This window comes from Callorhinus ursinus, unplaced genomic scaffold (assembly GCF_003265705.2).
Source record: "Callorhinus ursinus isolate GAN/ISIS: 27379988/994484 unplaced genomic scaffold, GSC_fseal_2.0 scaffold101, whole genome shotgun sequence".
Lineage (NCBI taxonomy): Eukaryota > Metazoa > Chordata > Mammalia > Carnivora > Otariidae > Callorhinus > Callorhinus ursinus.
The window spans coordinates 161663-178593 of NW_027397163.1; the positions used below are offsets into that span (position 1 = coordinate 161663).

The 16931-nt window shown below is 46.4% G+C and overlaps 2 protein-coding genes across 2 annotated transcripts in view; one reads left to right on the forward strand and one right to left on the reverse strand.

The window, feature by feature from the left end:
* Positions 1–5255: 5255 nt before the first annotated feature.
* Positions 5256–8106, forward strand: LOC112806493 (T-cell-interacting, activating receptor on myeloid cells protein 1-like). The gene is made up of 4 exons (XM_073889057.1): positions 5256–5393; positions 5524–5814; positions 6103–6399; positions 7660–8106. Exons 1-4 carry the CDS (start codon positions 5339–5341, stop codon positions 7800–7802), a joined length of 786 nt encoding a protein of 261 aa, XP_073745158.1. The 5' UTR covers positions 5256–5338; the 3' UTR covers positions 7803–8106.
* Positions 8107–11298: 3192 nt separating this feature from the next.
* The window catches only part of LOC112806676 (uncharacterized), a 33952-nt gene continuing 28319 nt past the window's right edge, over positions 11299–16931 (reverse strand). The window contains exon 4 of the mRNA XM_073889068.1: positions 11299–11743. Coding sequence (XP_073745169.1) covers positions 11728–11743 — 16 coding nt within the window. The 3' untranslated portion in view covers positions 11299–11727. The remainder of the gene's footprint in view (positions 11744–16931) is intronic.

The window sequence follows — 16931 nt, forward strand, 5'->3', positions numbered from 1 at the left end:
ACACAGCTTTTCCAGGAGACAAAAATGATTTTGGGTATAGAGACCGTGGCTTCACAAAAGTCACTACAAATCCTGAAGAACTTGGCGCTGTGCCCACGCATGATGGTTATTCGAGTACGGTGCTGTGAGGTTCGTTCCAGCAGGAATTGGTCTGAGCTATTCTGCTGACATGAAAATGTATCCCAGGACACTGACCTCCGCTTGTGCAATAAAACCTAATGATTAATAGTGTTGCTCTGTAACCATGGGTCCCAGCGGTCCTGGAGAGCTTGGTGCCAGCTTCTCAGCATTATTTACTGGTAAACATGGGAATGATGACCCTCCAGAGGGCTCTGCCACATGCCCGTCATGGAATAAGAAACCCCAGCCAAGGATCTGTTTTAGGTTTCCTGAATCTGAGGGGCTTTGGGAGTGACTCCTGACTCAAGACAGAAAGTCCATCTAGGAAGTTGTGTGAAAGGAGAGAGATCCTTTTTGCCTGGGGTACACACTCTCAGTTTAATGCCAGACAGCTGTTATATTGTATTCTTCTCCTGCAACACACAATACTTGGGTTCTACAAGTCTGCTTTAGCAATTGAACCTCACTGGCACAGTTAGTAAAAGAACTATTTGGTGGGGTGTCTGGCTGGCTAGTCGTTAGAGCATGCAACTCCTGATCTCGGGGTTGTGAGTTTTGAGACCCAAAATGGGCATAGAGTTTACTTAAAAAAAAAAAAAAAGGAACTATTTGGCTGTAGTCCTTAGCTCTTAAGACAATGGGCAATGTTGGGGTGTCTGGGTGGTTCAGTCGGTGAAGCATCTGCCCTTGGCTCAGGTCATGATCCCAGGGTCAGCAGGGAGCCTGCTTCTCCCTCTTCCTCTGCCCCTCCCCCCCATGCTCTCTCTCGCTCACTCGCTCGCTGTCTCAAATAAATAAATAAAATCTAAAAGAAAAAAGACAGTGGGCAATGTCTAGCAACCTGAGTGTCTGTCCAGGATTTTCCAATATTCTCAACAGTGAAGTACCTTCATCTCCTAGGAAGAACCCTTCAGGCTCAAGCCTCAGGCATTTGGAGGGGGCGGGGGTCCACACATTTGATGCTGGAAATCTGAGACAGATGAGGACTTTCTGTGAGCCAAGCCTTTGAAGCTCAGTGTGTAAGGAATATATTGCAATCAGCAGCACCAACGTTTTCAGAATGCAGTGTGGAAGGAGGAACTAAAAAGTCAGAAAAATCGTTACTTCCCACACTCTAGATACAGGGCAAGGCTGTGGCCACCCCAGTTCCTCGCTCACCTGCAGATGGTACAACCCAAGAAAGGTGTTGGAGAGGCTGACAGTGACATGCTGCCATGATACCCAAGCTACTGTCACTCCTCTGTCTCAGTAAGTGTCCCGGGGCAACATGGTGGGACCATAGAAAGCAACAGAATTGGTAAGAGGTTTGGACTGGGATGGAAAGAGAAAACAAAACATTGGCTTTGGTTTAACGAGCGCATACTATGTATCAGAAATCTCACTGAGTACAATGCATACGTTACCTCTAAACCAATGCTTTGGAAATTTCAATTACTCTTGTTCCGAGTTTTTTATTTCTGCTGAATGCCTCTTCTACCTATACTTTATTGGCTTAATGGGTTTTGCTTTTAATATAGACTCAGCTTTTTTTGCTTAAAGAAAAGTGCTTACAATACAAACTCTCCACATTATGAATAAAAACCCAGGTCAAATACAAGAACTATAAAGTAAATGCAGTGATAAGGAGACAATGTTAGAATATTGTAACTATACACTGGTCCCCATCAAGCTTCTGAGCCTGAGACCTGCTAGTTCTTTGCTATAAAGGCAATTAGCCACGGGGCGCCTGGGTGGCTCAGCCGGTTAAGTGTCTGCCTTCGGCTCAGATCATGATCCCAGGGTCCTGGGATTGAGTCCTGCTCAGCAGGGAGCCTGCTTCTCCCTCTCTCACTCCCCCTGCTTGTACTCTCTCTCTCTCTGACAAATAAATAATATCTTAAAATAAAATAAAATAAAGGTAATTAGCCACAATCCACATACATCAGAGACTAGCTTCAATAAGCTTTCTTGGTGACATAATGAGAAACTCTACAGCAGTGCTTACTGCATGAGATCATGTAGTGCTTTTGTAAAAAAGATTTATTTATTTGAGGGACAGTGAGTGTGCTTGTGCACGTGCGCAAGAGTGGAGGGGAGAGGGGGAAGGAGAGAGAGAGAGAGAGAGAGAATCTCAAGCGGACTCCACCCTGAGCACAGAGCGCCACACAGGCCTCGATTCCACAACCCTGAGATCACGATCTGAGCCAAATCTGATGCTTAACTGTGCCACCCAGGTGCCCCCATGTCGTGTTTTGATTGTCTTTTCTTCCACCTAAAATCATCACACATAACACAGATGGGATGTATTCCACATTTGGGAAATACCACTCTGATCCACCCCCCCCAAAAAAAAAAAAAAAAACCTGCAAGGGAGAATGAGGTCCACTTTTATAGATGAGGAATCGAATTTGAGTCTGCAAAGTGAAGAGATTTGCCTCAGACTGCACAGGTTTACCACCTGTGCCAATCTCAAAGGGAAGCCAAATCTCAACCTAGACTGCTGAGCTCCAAAAACACTTCCACTCAGCCACGATGTTAAATTAAGAGGGACAGATCCACAGGGTCCATCGTATGGAGCACTCTAGGCATGTCTGAAAGGATTCTGGGGTTGAAAAAAGCCTGAGGAGGTAGACAGGAGTGCTTCAGAATGCTAGAATTGTACCTCAGAATGAACTGGTTTCCAGAAACCAACAAAGCTTGATATCCACAAAACGTCAGGGAAGGAGGACTCGCCTCCGCGTGGCCCTCTGCACTAGTCTTCCTGTTAACCACCATGGTTCTCTGATCCCAAGACTTCAGGCTCCTCCCTAGAGCACCCCTAACATCAGAGGCTTGCCTTGGGAAGACACACCTCTTTGTGTTGAGAGAGAACACAGGACTGAGTTCTGAGAACTCTGCTCCCGCACACAGTCCTTGTGGGGCCTTGGGGAACGTGTGTCCGTAGTTACAAGTTCCCTCGTCTTTCAGAATTACTTTCATAACCAGGTTCAAGCATGCGTGGCCAGTCCATGCTCCAAAAATGATCTTTTTATGTTTATTATTCCTTGCATCATTCATTCTCCTCTGGCTGAGTTAGGCACTAATTCCACTTAGCATCCCTTCCAGAGATCTTCCCTGGGCACGTGGATGAGATTTTCATTCCTTTTTATGGCTGAGTACTATTCTGCTTATATATGGATCACGTTTTGTTTATCCACCCACCTGTCGGTGGTCACCTGGCTTGTTTCCACCTTTTGAAGGTTCCTGATCTTCCTCACGTCAGTGAGATTAACCTTTTCCTTAAAAAAAAGAAAAAGATTTTATTTATTTGTCAGAGAGAGCATGTGAGCACAAGCAGGGGGGAGATGCAGGCAGAGGGAGAAGCAGACTCCCCGCGGAGCAGGGAGTCCAATGCTGGACTTGATCCCAGGACCCTGGGATCATGACGTGAGCAGAAGGCAGACGCCTAACGACTGAGCCACCCAGGAGCCCCTCCATTCCTTTTTATGGAATAATAATATTCCCCTGTCTACAGAGACCACATACCTGGTCTCTATCCATGTATCCTCTGGTGGACACTTGGGTCTTTTCACCTTTTGGCTATTTATCACTTTTCTTTTCCAAAACATGGAGTGTAATATTTTTGATTGGCCTATGCAATTTTAGCACAAGGGCCTGGTAACTTCCCCCCTTTTCACTACTAAGACACAAAACTGTTTCACACAGGCAAAAAAAAAAAAAAGTAAATTTCTTAGAAACACAGATCCAATCAGTCTGTGGAATTAGAGCAAGCTCTCTCTTCCAATAAATTCTGTAAACAGGCTTGATGTTATTTTTAAAGAGATCTTAGAACTCAGGCAAGCTGTAACCACCACATTTGGGTAATAATGGCAGGATGTCTGTGTTGGTCAGAGATGCACATAACCACTATCATCACTTGCAAGTTTCTTTCTATGCCACCAGATTTCAAATATCTATGCTACAGTCTTGAGAAATGTTTTTCTAGGTTTGGTTACTCAGATGAATACTTGTATCACCCAGGAGATTTCAAAAGTTTGGTGCCTGAGCCCTAACCCAAGTGATTGTGATTCAAGGCTTTTGTGGTTTGGTCTGTGCCCTGGGATCTTCAACTGCCCCCGCCCCCTAGGAAAATGCAATGTGAAGCCAAGGTTGAGAACAACTGAGTTGGGGTACCCTACAGATGGACCCATGTGTGGGACAGGGGAGGAGGTAGGTTTTCCCCTTTCTGGGATATCCATGTGGATTCTTTGAGGCTTGTTTTAGAGGACCAAGCAGTAACCTCTGTCCTAGTTGGAACACCAAAAGATGAAAAGACATTATGGCAAAGATGGGATCAGAAAGTCATCAGATTAAAGGCTGAGGTTGACTTAACTAGCCTCGTCCAGGGAGAGAGCTCGCTCCATCTTTGAGCCAATCCTGACTCACAAGTGGACATGGGTGACCTGGTGAGGTCTGGAAATGGAGCTGGCCTGGTGGGAGGAAGATGGGGAAGTTAGGGTGAGGTTGCATCTTTTCTCATCCTTATAAAAGCTGAGCTGTGATTACGCGGGGCATCTCGTCAGCCGGTCAGTGTGCATTTGTTGAGGTCCTACTATGTGCCAGGACGTGCACAGACAGTGGGGATGCTGGGATTGTTCACAAAGTCTCTGCCTTTGACTGCTCACAGGCAGTGACATCCTGTGTCTCCCACGGTATGAGGTCCATAGCTTCTGAGCTCTCTTAATTACAAACTAAGGGTATCTATCTTAGTTTATGTCAGTCAAAGCACCAAGCAGCCTTCAGCAGGAGGGTTCTTCTGGCCCAGGCGAGACTGTCAGCAGACCCTCGGGTCCACCCAGGGTCTCAAATAACTTCAGAGGTGGGTTAGGGTCACATTTAAGTCCTGTGCTCCCACAACATCTTGCTCATGGTTCCTGCCCCCAGGGTGAAGTGGGGGGGTCCACAGACGGTAACGTCAGCTTGACAGAAATGCAAGACTGAGAGTGGTTCAGGACAGAAGCTGAGAAGAGAGGGGCTTGTAAACATCTGCGGAACCAGGACAGGTCCTGGGGCTGTGGGAGGAGTGAGCCGCACAGGAGACCTTCTGGGAGAGTGGGGAAGGAGCCGACAACACAGCTGCAGCCACAGTCCAGTGTGGGGAAATGAGAAGCCCCAGATGCATGACCTCCAGGGTCCGAGCTCAGCAGCAGCCCCCGGGGAGGCCCCTCAGGACGGGGCTCCAGGTGGATGCTCAGGTCTCATGGACGGTTCTCCCGCAGGGCTGTGTGCCGGCCAAGGAAGCAGGACAACTGACGGTGAGTTCCTTCAGTCAGACCCTCCCTCCCCTTCACTCCAAAGTCCCCGTGTCCTGTCTCTTTCCTTCAAGGGGCTTCCTGACAGCAGACGAGGGCACCAAATCCTGTCCCCAAATCTGCTTCCTTCCAGAGTCCCTTCCCAAGCCCTCCCTCAGGGCCTGGCCCAGCTCGGTGGTGCCTCACAAGAGTAATGTGACACTGCAGTGCCAAACGTCTACCAAGAATGTCAACTTTGTTCTCAGAAAGGGAAAAGTTCCACTGCAGTCCGTGCAATCACAGGCTTCCACAGAGGGCCTGGCTGAATTTCACCTCACTGACCTAAAAACCGACAATGCTGGAGAGTACAGCTGTGAGTACTACAGACTAGGGAGCCCGTACGTAAGTTCGCGGCCCAGTGACGTCCTCCTACTGCTGGTGACAGGTGAGGAGGTGCCTCGGAGGGACATAGGGTCTTGCAGGGACAGGTGTGCGGGAGGAGCCCGAGGGAGGGAGGGAACGAGGGGAGATGGAGAAACACAGAACAGAATGACCTGGCTCAGCTTCATCCAGGGCTTGTTGGGGAAATCTTCCCACAGTCAGAGTGGAAAGAGGGTGAGACCAGGGATCTGTCATTTTCGCCCACTTGGCGGGAACCCCTGCCAGGAGAACAAGGGAGGGTGGGGGACCCCGGGCTTCTCCCCATGACCGTGGAGCCCTCCTTCTCTTCCAGGAGATTTAACAAAACCTTCCCTCCAAGCCCACCAAAGGGGTGAGGTGACCGCAGGAGACACCGTGACCCTGCAGTGCCAGAGGCCAGACAATATTTTCGCGCCTGTAATGTTCGCTCTACTGAAGGCGGGGGCAGCAGAGCCCATACGGGTCCAGAGTCCTGCAGGGAAGGAGACGGACTTCTCCCTCCAGACTGTGACAGTCAGTGATGCCGGGAACTACAGCTGTGTGTACTTTCTGATGAGGCCTCCCTTCCTGACCTCACAGCCTAGTGATCATCTTGAGATCCGGGTGACAGGTGAAGTTTTGCATGATTCTTAGGACGTTTTAAAAATTTAATTAATTAATTCATGAGTTTGTTTTTATTTTGGCTATTTATTTTCTTTCTCCTGTTTTGTTGACCTATAACCGACTTATAACACTGTATTAGTTTAAGGTGTGAGTCTTTTTTTTTTTTAAACTGGCGAGCATTTCTTCTGTTACTTTCTGATTCCTGTTTCTCCTTCACTTTCCCGAGCATCTCCTTTTTAATCTCTCCTTTCCTAGTTTCTAGTCTTTGGTGTTTGTTGCTTTGCATTCTTGGAGAATGTCTCAGGCTGTTCTTCCAAACGATCCATCCCGCCACCACCAGAGCCCCTTCTGCCACCCTGGGCGTCACTTAGAGTTGTGGGACATCCTGCTGATGGCAACTTCATGGCGGTACCTTTCTCACTCTTAGAACACGGTGCTCCCCCAGCCGCCCACTTTTCTGGCATAGACGTGGTATCTTCTAAACTGATCTTCTTGCTTCATTGGATGCTACACCCTGCTCCTCGGTGGTGTAAATGTTTGCGTGTGTGTTATGGTTAGCGAACGTTCTGTAGTTGGAAAGCAAGGTCCGGGCGGGGGCTGCTGAGGGATGCAGAGGGCATCCTGGGCTTGGTGGGGTCATCACATGTCTCTCCCCGTGGACTATGTCTCCAGGGAGCATTGTTGCTGATGTCTTCAGACATGAACTCTGCACTCATGGCACGTGTGAGCTGGAAGATTCAAGTACAGTTTCTGTCTAGGAGTCAGGGCCAGTGGTGAGCCCTAACTCTTCTTGGGTGAAGCTGAAATGAAATGCCTGGTGGTTCCGATGCTCAGCTACTAAGCTTGAATTTTCTTGAGCTCACTGGCTGCACTAAGCCTTTGCTCTGAGGAGGGGAGCAGACGGAGCCCTGAACTACTTTCATTCTCCGTGCAGCACCTTTGGGTTTTGGGGTTGCTCCTAAGCCTGATTCCTACTACAAGGAAGGAGAAGGGGGAAAGGGCAGTGTGGGAGGCAGGAAATGAGATGAAGAGCAAAGAAATGAAGGAAGAGCGGTACGGCAGAACGAATAGAAAGGAGACAAAGGAAGACCCACTACAACTCTCAGGAAATGTCACGTGTGTTTTGAGTGATTACAACGTCAGTGAAGGTACAGCTGACCTCTGTCCAGGAAACACAAGCAGGTGCAGGAGAGTCACGTTGGGCAGATCCGCGTGAGAAGGAGGGATGCTCCTTTCCAGCTGGTGCTCACCCTCTTCTCTCTTTCAGCTCCCCCAGATGCCACGTCGGGGGATTACATCATGGGCAACCTCATCCGACTGGGTCTGGCTGCCATAATTGTGGTGATCATGGGGGCTCTCATGGTGGAAGCCTGGTGCAGCCAGAAGGAGTCTCCACGTGGATCGACATGAAACAGCTGAGCGCCTCTCTTGTTCATGGGCTGGTGTAGTGACACGGGGTTCTCTAAACACCAAACTCTACCATGGGACTTTTTGTGTTTCTCAACATGCACACAGATGGCTTTTTGGTGGGATATTTCTTCACCATATGGGACTGTCCTGTTCATTGTGGGAACATTTAGCACCGTTCCTCTTTCCCATTAAAGAGCAGTTGAAGCCCCAGTCATTGTGGAAGAAGATAACAAGCAAGTACTACTGTACTTTTTCCAGGACCCCTAGATATGGAGGATGGGAGTGGGGTGGTGTTGCCTTGGTGGAGAGCTTGTGTTAGGAGGGCAGGGAAATAATATTCATCTTCCTCCCTCTCCTGACCTCAGGTCTGTACTACCCACATGCCCCTGGCTGCCCAGGGAAGGATGAATGTCGGTGGAGAGCCCTGCTGATTCTTTTTTTTTTTTTTTAAAGATTTTATTTATTTATTTGAGAGAGAGAGAGAGTGAGAGAGAGAGAGAGAGCCCAAGAGGGGGTAGGGTCAGAGGGAGAAGCAGACTCCCTGCTGAGCAGGGAGCCCGATGTGGGACTCGATCCCGGGACTCCAGGATCATGACCTGAGCCGAAGGCAGTCGCTTAACCAACTGAGCCACCCAGGCGCCCCAGCCCTGCTGATTCTTAACAGTCCCATGGAACCTGCATTCTTAGCTCTATGAAGAACCACTTGAGGACAAGAGATGGCTTCTCTCCTGCTGTAGCTTCACCTGGGGCAGAGGACAGGCTGGAGAATAAAGACACACCTAATAAATTTGGATGACTTGAAAAAATACTTAAAGCTTCAGAGTCAGGCTGGGTAACCTGTGTAGTAACTTCTGTAGGAACTGTTGTTCCATTGAAAAGTGGGGAAAACATTGCTTCCTGCATATTTATTATCGACTTCTCCCCGTTCTCTATTTTGTGCTTCTGGACCAGCAATTAGTCAAGTATTTAAATTTCTGTATTTATCACACATGTCTTAAATTTTATTTCACATAGTCCCAACATTTTATCTAATTTGGGGAGACTTCCTCTCAGTTTCACAGCATCAAGTTGCTCCTGAGGTGCACCCAATGGGTCTTCATCTTCTGGTGCAGGTGTAAAGTGTTATCCTCCAATATTTTCATTTTCAAGATCTGTTGTTTGTTAATAATCCTGTTCTTTTTCACAAATACTCATTCTTATTCTAGAACTGTTATCTCCTCTCTTATAACCCGGGAAATACACTTACAAAAACCCAGTTCTGATCAGAGTAGAGTAGTAATGAGTAGTAAAACTCATGGTTCCTCCTGACAATAGACCCCTTTCATTGCTACTTGGTCAAGAGTGGTCAAAATGGACAGAACTCTGGACTTATGGGTGGCACATCAGACAGACACCAGCTGCTCAGTCTATAACCACTTCTTGCTGCAGTATCTGCCTTGGCCATGTATGGAAGAGCCTTCATGATGTTCCTGCTCCCTAATGTGTGACTGCCCATGTCTACTTTAGACTGTGTTTCCTCTTCAATCAGATCCTACTTTTATTCTGAAATCATTCGATTCACAGGAAGTTGCAAACTCAATATAGATACTTGCACCCTGCATCCAGTTTCTCCAGTGGTTCCATTGTATGTCCATCACAATATCAAAACCAAAAAGTTGACCCTAGTACAGTGTGTAGGGTTCTGTATCATTTTATCACATTTAGATTCATCTGGCCACTGGTATAATCAACATACTGGTGTAGTCTATCACCATTAAGATGTTCCTTACGGTGTGCCTTACTGTCACACCCAACCTCTCTCCCCAACACCACTGCAACCACTGGCTTGTTCTCCATCTTTAAAATTCTGTCATTTTCTGAATGTTTTATGTCATATTATTTTCATTTCCTGAATGTAGGTGTGACACAAAACCTGTGGGTCATGTGAGAGGAAAGAAGGGAAAGGCTGGAGGAAAGAGGTCACTGCCCACACTGAGCTTCCCTCCATCCCATGGTTGCAAAGCTGAAGAGGGAACCTTAGAGCAGGCTGCAGGGCCAGTATGACCCTGGAACTCCTTTCCTTCCTCTGCTTTGGTAAGTTCCTTAGGATGGTGTGCTGGGGTTCCAGATGAGGGTGGACTGACAGATTAAGAGATATGAAGAATACCAAAGAAATAACGTCAATTTATATTTACTGATTGCTTCACACACATCAGGACCCATGCTGGAGGCTTTACATCCATCCACCACTCAAGTTTTTGCCAATATTCAAATATGTACATTCACATTTGTGATGGTATGCTATGCCTACACCACCTTTACTTAATAATTTACTGACAGTGAGTCAATATTTTTCTTTAAATAAAGGTATTTATTTGAAAATGGAAACTACTTAGCAATAGTTTAATAATGTAGTGTCACCTCCCTGATAAAGGAGAATTAATACAAATATATAATACTATGGAAAGGCAGAAAATGTTAGGACATTTTAGCCTTATGCTCTTTTCAGGTTTCTGAGCCCATGGCTGACCACTTCCTAGCTATAAAGGGCAATGAGCCAGAGATAAAGTTGTTCTAAAGTATGCCATAAATGATCTCTCCTTGATGTAATCAGAAGGGTTTGATTGAAAGGGTAATAACTTTTTGATGCTGTGATCAAAGCTATAGGATACTGTGTCACTGTGTTGCCTAAAATCATCTCCTTGAGCACCTGTGGTTCATATTCCAACCTGTGGGAAATACCACTCTGACCCTTGCAAACAGTCCGCATGGTGGGAATTAGGCCCACAGGGTTAAATGAGTACCCTGAGATTGACAGCTGAGGGTTCCTGCTCAGGGCCACACAGAGAATGAGCAGAATAGTCAAAATGCAAGCCCAGCCTGTCTGCCTCTAAAGTCATGACTGTTTCCACTGGGTTCTAACAGGAAACTAAAATGGATACAAGTATGGCATCTCCAAAATAGAAATGTCCTTGGGGTGACTGAACAGATGCTGAGTAGGGGAAATTCTAAAGCATAAAAGAGGAGCCGCTCATCATGGCAAGTGAAAGACCAGCCACAAAAGACCACATTCTACACGATTCCATTCATATGAAAGTCCAGAATAGGGAAACCCACAGAGAAAGTAGCTTAGTGGTTGTTTAGGGCTGGAGACGGTGGAGGTGGGGAAATGCAACAAAAGTTGAAGAGTAATGGGGTGTCATTTTGAAGTCATGAAAGTGTTTTAAATTTGACTGTGTGAGGTTTGCACATATCTGTGAATATAGGAAAGCCAATGAATTGTACATAGTAAATAGGTGAACTATATGGCAGCCATGTGAATTACATCTTCATAAAGTTGTTTAAAATTTCCTGGGTGTGGAATGGGGTACAGCTCAGGATGTTTATTTGCAGGTGCCAAAAACCCTAGTTTCCTCAGACAAGGACAGTGTGTGGTTTTCAGCTTGTTTTTGGGCACCATGACTAGATCTGAATTCTTTTTTTTTTTTTAAGATTTTATTTATTTATTGGTCAGAGACAGACAGAGCACAAGCAGGGGGAGAGGCAGAGGCAGAGGGAGACGCAGGCTCCCCGCGGAGCAAGGAGCCCAATGTGGAACTCGATCCCAGGACCCTGGGATCATGACCTGAGCCAAAGGCAGCCGCTTAACCGACTGAGCCACCCAGGCATCCCTAGATCTGAATTCTTACCACATTTCTCTGACCCCTAGACTCTAGGATAGTCTATAGGGCTCTCTTTACATCAGACCTCCACCTTGGGAAAATGAAAAGGATTCCATTCTTAGGTCTTCTGATTGTGTTTCCAGGAGAGGAGTGAATCAGGTGTATGTTCTGGAGTCTCCACTCCTGCATATGCTGGTCGATTGTATTTGAAATACATCACATGGTGCTGGGGCTTGATTTCCTTATTCATACAATGAGGATAATTATGGCCATCTGCAGGGCCATCACAGTGATGAGAGACTGCGTATGCATAGGAAGATTACTGTTATTTCCATGGGGGAATGAATCCTTCTCTCAACCCCCCTCCCTGGCTCAGGTGCTATTTCTGCTGGAAATCGCTCATGCAGAACTCTCCATCATCTGTCACTGAAGAATGCAGGTCCCTGCTCTCTTCCGTCCTTGGCAGAATGTGTGCCCCTGTTATCAGGCTCCAAGGCACCCACCCCTTGTGAGATAAGACTTCTGAGAATGGGGGCGCCTGGGTGGCTCAGTTGGTTAAGCGACTGCCTTCGGCTCAGGTCATGATCCTGGAGTCCCTGGATCGAGTCCCGCATCGGGCTCCCTGCTCAGCAGGGAGTCTGCTTCTCCCTCTGACCCTCCCCCCATCTCATGTGCTTTCTCTCTCATTCTCTCTGTCTCTCAAATAAATAAATAAAATCTTTAAAAAAAAAAAAGACTTCTGAGAATGGTCTCCTCTTATCACTGTATAGGTGATGTGCAGAGTTGGCACGAGATGCCAGTTAGATCAGAAGCCAGGTGGTCAAGTGTGTCCAACCAACATGTTCTTCAAACCACGCTGGGTGAAGCCCTCAAGCCTCAAAGGGACACCCCACTCAAGAGGCAGGTAAGAGGGTCCTGGTCCCCCCCACCCCAGCAGTGTCTGCAGGGGTGAGTGAGGGCAGGTGTTGAGGCAGGAACTGAAGAGGTCTAAATGTTTCAGAACGCTGTGTGGTCCTTAGCTGGGAGATGGCACATTGAGGGCATTAAGTTCTAGGAGGAATTCACTTAAAATCATTTCATGATGCTTTATGATATTTCTTTCTTAACTAAGTTTAATTTATAGGCTAAGCTGGGTTCTCACACCTCAATTCCTCCCTTTGCTCTGATTTTCCAACAACTATAGACAGCTTAAAGTACCTTCATATTCTCTGACTCTACAACATCACACTTGCTCCCATAGGAAATCTCATCTCATCACTAACTCTGCTCACTCTGCTCTGTGCCGTTACATGAAGTTGATGTAGGTCTTCTACCCTTTACCTACTTTCAGCAACATCTGAGGTGGCACGTGTCTGTCCTGGGAGCTCCACCCATTCTGCAGGGACTAGGCAGGAGGGACAAAGGTCCAGGCCCCCAGGGCTTTGATGCACAGGGACCAGGCTCCGTCCAGAAGTGGGGGTCAATGCTGCTTCCCATGTGCAGCTTCCAAGTGGATTCACGTGCCCACAGGCCTCTGCTGTCTCCACACTTGTCCTTCCTCCATTTCCTGGGATCCTCTGACTTTGCAATAGCATTCCTTCACATACCTTGGCACACGTCCACTACCTTCCATTTTCTCAGACCGCAGTTTTAATTTTCATGTTTGCATCTGTTTGCACCTAAAAGTCCCAGTAACTTCTCACCTTCCCCCTGAAACACCAAACTGTTCCTCCATACAGGAGAAAGAAATGAAATTTCTGTTCTTAGAAACACACACCTAAACTCCTACTTCTCCTTGTTAACGTAATATCCTTATTACAATAATATTCATATATATGATATAAATTTCCAGGAGATCTTAGCACTCAGGCAAAAGTATCCACCCCACACAGATACTCCACAAATCATACTATTACCATCCTCTATCCCAAACTGCATTTAATCTAGCCATTTCTTCTACAGCCTGTGTTACATGTTCTAAATTGCTCCACCTGAGAGAGGAGGAGTAACCATGGGGAAGCCTAGTGACTGGGTCTGACTCTAGCCAACTCCTGCCATTACACAAGGCCATCTGGCATAAAGTGACCAGGAATCTTCTCCCTCAATAATGGCTTGTATCTCATGGGTGATTCCTTTACAGGGTTGTGTGTTGGCCAAAGAGACACAATAGTTGGTGTTTTTTTTTTTCTTATTTAAATGTTACTTGTTTTTTCATCCCAAATTCCCCATCCTTTCCTTCTCCTCTAAATGGAATGTCAGGTGAGTATGTCCTCTGACCTGAGCTCTACTTCTTTCCAGGGTTGCTTTCCAAGCCTTCTCTCAGTGCCTTCCCCAGTTGGATGGTATCTCCCAAGAGTAATGTGATTCTGATGTGCTCTACTCTTATCAGGAAGGTAAAATTTGTTTTCAGAAAGGAAGGAAAGCCACTCTTGGATCCCATGCCGCTAACCAGTTCTACAGAGATCCAGGTTAAAATCTACCTCTTTAACCTGAGTCACTGATGCTGGGAAGTACACCTGCAAATACTCCATGGAAAAGGCCCCTTTCAGAAGCTCTCCAGCCAGTGATACTTCTCTATTGGTGGTTACAGGTGAGGTGGGGGTACTTTAGGATGACTTTTGGCATCAAATACAGTCTTCCTTGGCACAGAGAATGAGGCAGAACTAAAAGAAGCCTGGGAGATGAGGAGCTCTCACCCTCCATGCCCCCAACTGAGAAAAATAGAATAATCTGGAATCAGCTGGTTGAATCCACGCCTTCGTGGGAGTCATATCCCTGCCTTGGTATTGAAAGAGGGCCAAGATAGGTGAGAGCTGCCTTCCAGAAGGCCAAGGGAAGAAGAGAAACCAGGCTACCTCCGACATTCTGCTACCGGAAGTGACCTTCTGTTAACGGTAGCGATCTTCCGATACCGGAAGTGACCTTCTCTGACAGGAAGTGACCTTTCTTTACAGGAAGTGACCTTCTCTGACAGGAAGTTAGCCCAAACTTTCTCTCCAGGCCCTCGGAAGGCATAAGATGAACCCCGGAAGAAATGTGGCTCTGCAGTCCTACAGGCCAGACAATATGCTTGAAGATGTAATGTTTCTTCTCCTGAAAACAAGTACTAGAAAGCAGGTACAGCACCAGAGACCTGAAGGAAGAGCAGACTTCTCCCTTCAGAATGTGACAGACAATGACACTGGAAACTACAGCTGTGTCAACTACGAAAGGCTCCTTTCTTGGCCTCACACCCCAGTAACCGCCTTGAAATCCTGGTAACAGGTAAGGTTTTACATGATGTTAAGAAAGATTTATTTTAAGATTTTTATTTGACACAAAGAGAGACAGCAAGAGAGGGAACACAAGTAGGGGTAGTGGGAGAGGGAGAAGCAGGCCTCCCGCTGAGCAAGGAGCCTTATGTGGGGCTCCATCCCAGGACCCTGGGATCATGACCTGAGCTGGAGGCAGAGACTTAGGGACTGAGCCACCCAGGCGCCAGATTTTTTTTTTTAATCAGGGAGTGTTCTGTTAGTCTCTGATTCTCGTTTCTCTATCATGCCCATTATGTTCTTTTTATGTCTCTTGTAATTTCCATTTCTTTGCCTTTTCTATTTTGCATTCTTGGATGATTTCTCATGTCATTCTTTAAAATTACTAAGCTAGTCACCAGCAGAATTCCTTCTACTGTTGTCTGCAGCTATTACAATTTTGGTTTATCTTGGTATGAGTGACTTTCATTCTCGATGACTCTATCTTGTTCTCCAAATGTGGTGTTTCCCCAGCAGACTGCTTTTCTGTCATGGATGCAGTACATACTTGTATATCCTGGCCCATACTACTTGTTGCCTTCTAAAATTATCGTTTGTTTCAGGGCGCCTGGGTGGCTCAGTCAGTTAAGCATCTGCCTTCAGCTCAGGTCATGATCCTAGGGTCCCAGGATTGAGGCTGACATCGGACTCTCTGCTCAGTGGGGAGTCTGCCTCTCCCTCTCCATCTGCCCCTCCCCCAGCTCATGCTTTCTCTCTCTCTCTCTAATATATAAAATCTTTAAAAATAAATAAAATTATCTTTTGGGTCCTACTATAATTCTGCTTCCCTGGATGCTACACACTAATTTCTCAGTTTATAACTTCCTTTTTGTCTTACTGATTCTTCCCATAGTCAGTGAATATTTTATAATTAGAAATAAAGGTCTGTATGGTCAGTACTGAGAGGTGGAGGGGGCTTTCTAAAGTTGGTGGCATCATTACAAATTTCTCTCCATGGACCTTGCCTCAGGGAATACTGTTACTGCTGAATTTAGAGATGGAGTCTACAGTAAATGGGATGCATGGGGTGAGACATTCCCTGTTTATATGCAATAGCTATGCCCAGCTCTATTGAGAGGGATGACACATGCACAGGCTCCTCATTAGGAATCAGAGCCACTGCCAGTCTCAAGCTCTTCTTAGATGCAGCTGAAATACACCATGACCCAGATGCTTAGCTGCTGAATTCCAAAATTCCTGAGTTCACTCCCTGTATGAAATTGAGTTTTGTGCTCTGAGGAGGATACTGGGCCAGCTACTAGATTTCAGTACTCTGTTGATGCTGTAATAGGTTGATTTTTGCCCCCCAGAAGGTATGCTTGAGTCCTCCTAACTCCTGGTATGTGTGAATGTGATCTTATTTGGTAATAGCATTACTTGGTCTTTGCAGATAATCATTTAAGTTCACATGAAGTCATAGTGGATTAGGGAAGACTCTTACTCAATATGACTGGTGTCCATAAAAGATGAAGAGTAAAGACACAGAGACACACAGAAGAAAGACAGCTATGTGACAACAGAGGCAGAGATTCTGGAGTGATGCTGTCACAAGCCAAAGAAGGCTTGGAGCTTCCAGAAGCTGCAAGATGCAAAGAGAGAAGGATGAGAAGGATCTTTCCCTAGAGTCTTTGGAGAAAGTATTGCCCTGTCAACACCCTGACTTCAGACTTCTAACCTCCAGACTGTGAGATAATACATTTCTGTTATGTTAAGTCACCCAGTTTGTGGGACTTTGTTACAGCAGCCCTAGGAAACCACTAAAAGCCCTCTAAGTCTTTTTGTGTGCTCCTAAGACTAATTCCTAATCTATGGAGGGAGAAAGGAAGAGTGGGAAGGTGGAAATGAAATAAAGAGCAAATAAATGAAGAAACAGAGATGAGGCAGAGAGAATATAAAGAAAAGAAGGCAAAAGAAGGACCACTATAGCCCTCTTGAAAGCCTATATTTTCAATGAATAAAACTTCAGTGAAGATACAGGTAGGTGACCACGCCAGGAAACACAAGTGGGTGTGTGAGAGTCACAGCTGGTAGATTCATTTGAGAAGAAGGGATATCAGTGATGACCTCATTCTCTCTCTGTTTTCCCAGGTACCACATTGGGGGATTACACCAAGGTTAACCTCATCCAACTGGGTCTCGCTGCCATGTTTCTGATTATCACCAGGATTTTGCTGGCTGACGCCCGGCATAGCCAGAAGGAGTCTCCATGAGGATCCACA

What these genes read in the sequence shown, in the direction of transcription:
- LOC112806493 (XM_073889057.1), top strand. Translation starts at nt 5,339, where the DNA reads ATGGACGGTTCTCCCGCAGGGCTGTGTGCCGGCCAAGGAAGCAGGACA. An exon ending in AGGAAGCAGGACAACTGACG is followed by an intron (nt 5,394 to 5,523) that starts GTGAGTTCCTTC and finishes GCTTCCTTCCAG; the next exon opens with AGTCCCTTCCCAAGCCCTCC. An exon ending in TCTTGAGATCCGGGTGACAG is followed by an intron (nt 6,400 to 7,659) that starts GTGAAGTTTTGC and finishes TCTCTCTTTCAG; the next exon opens with CTCCCCCAGATGCCACGTCG.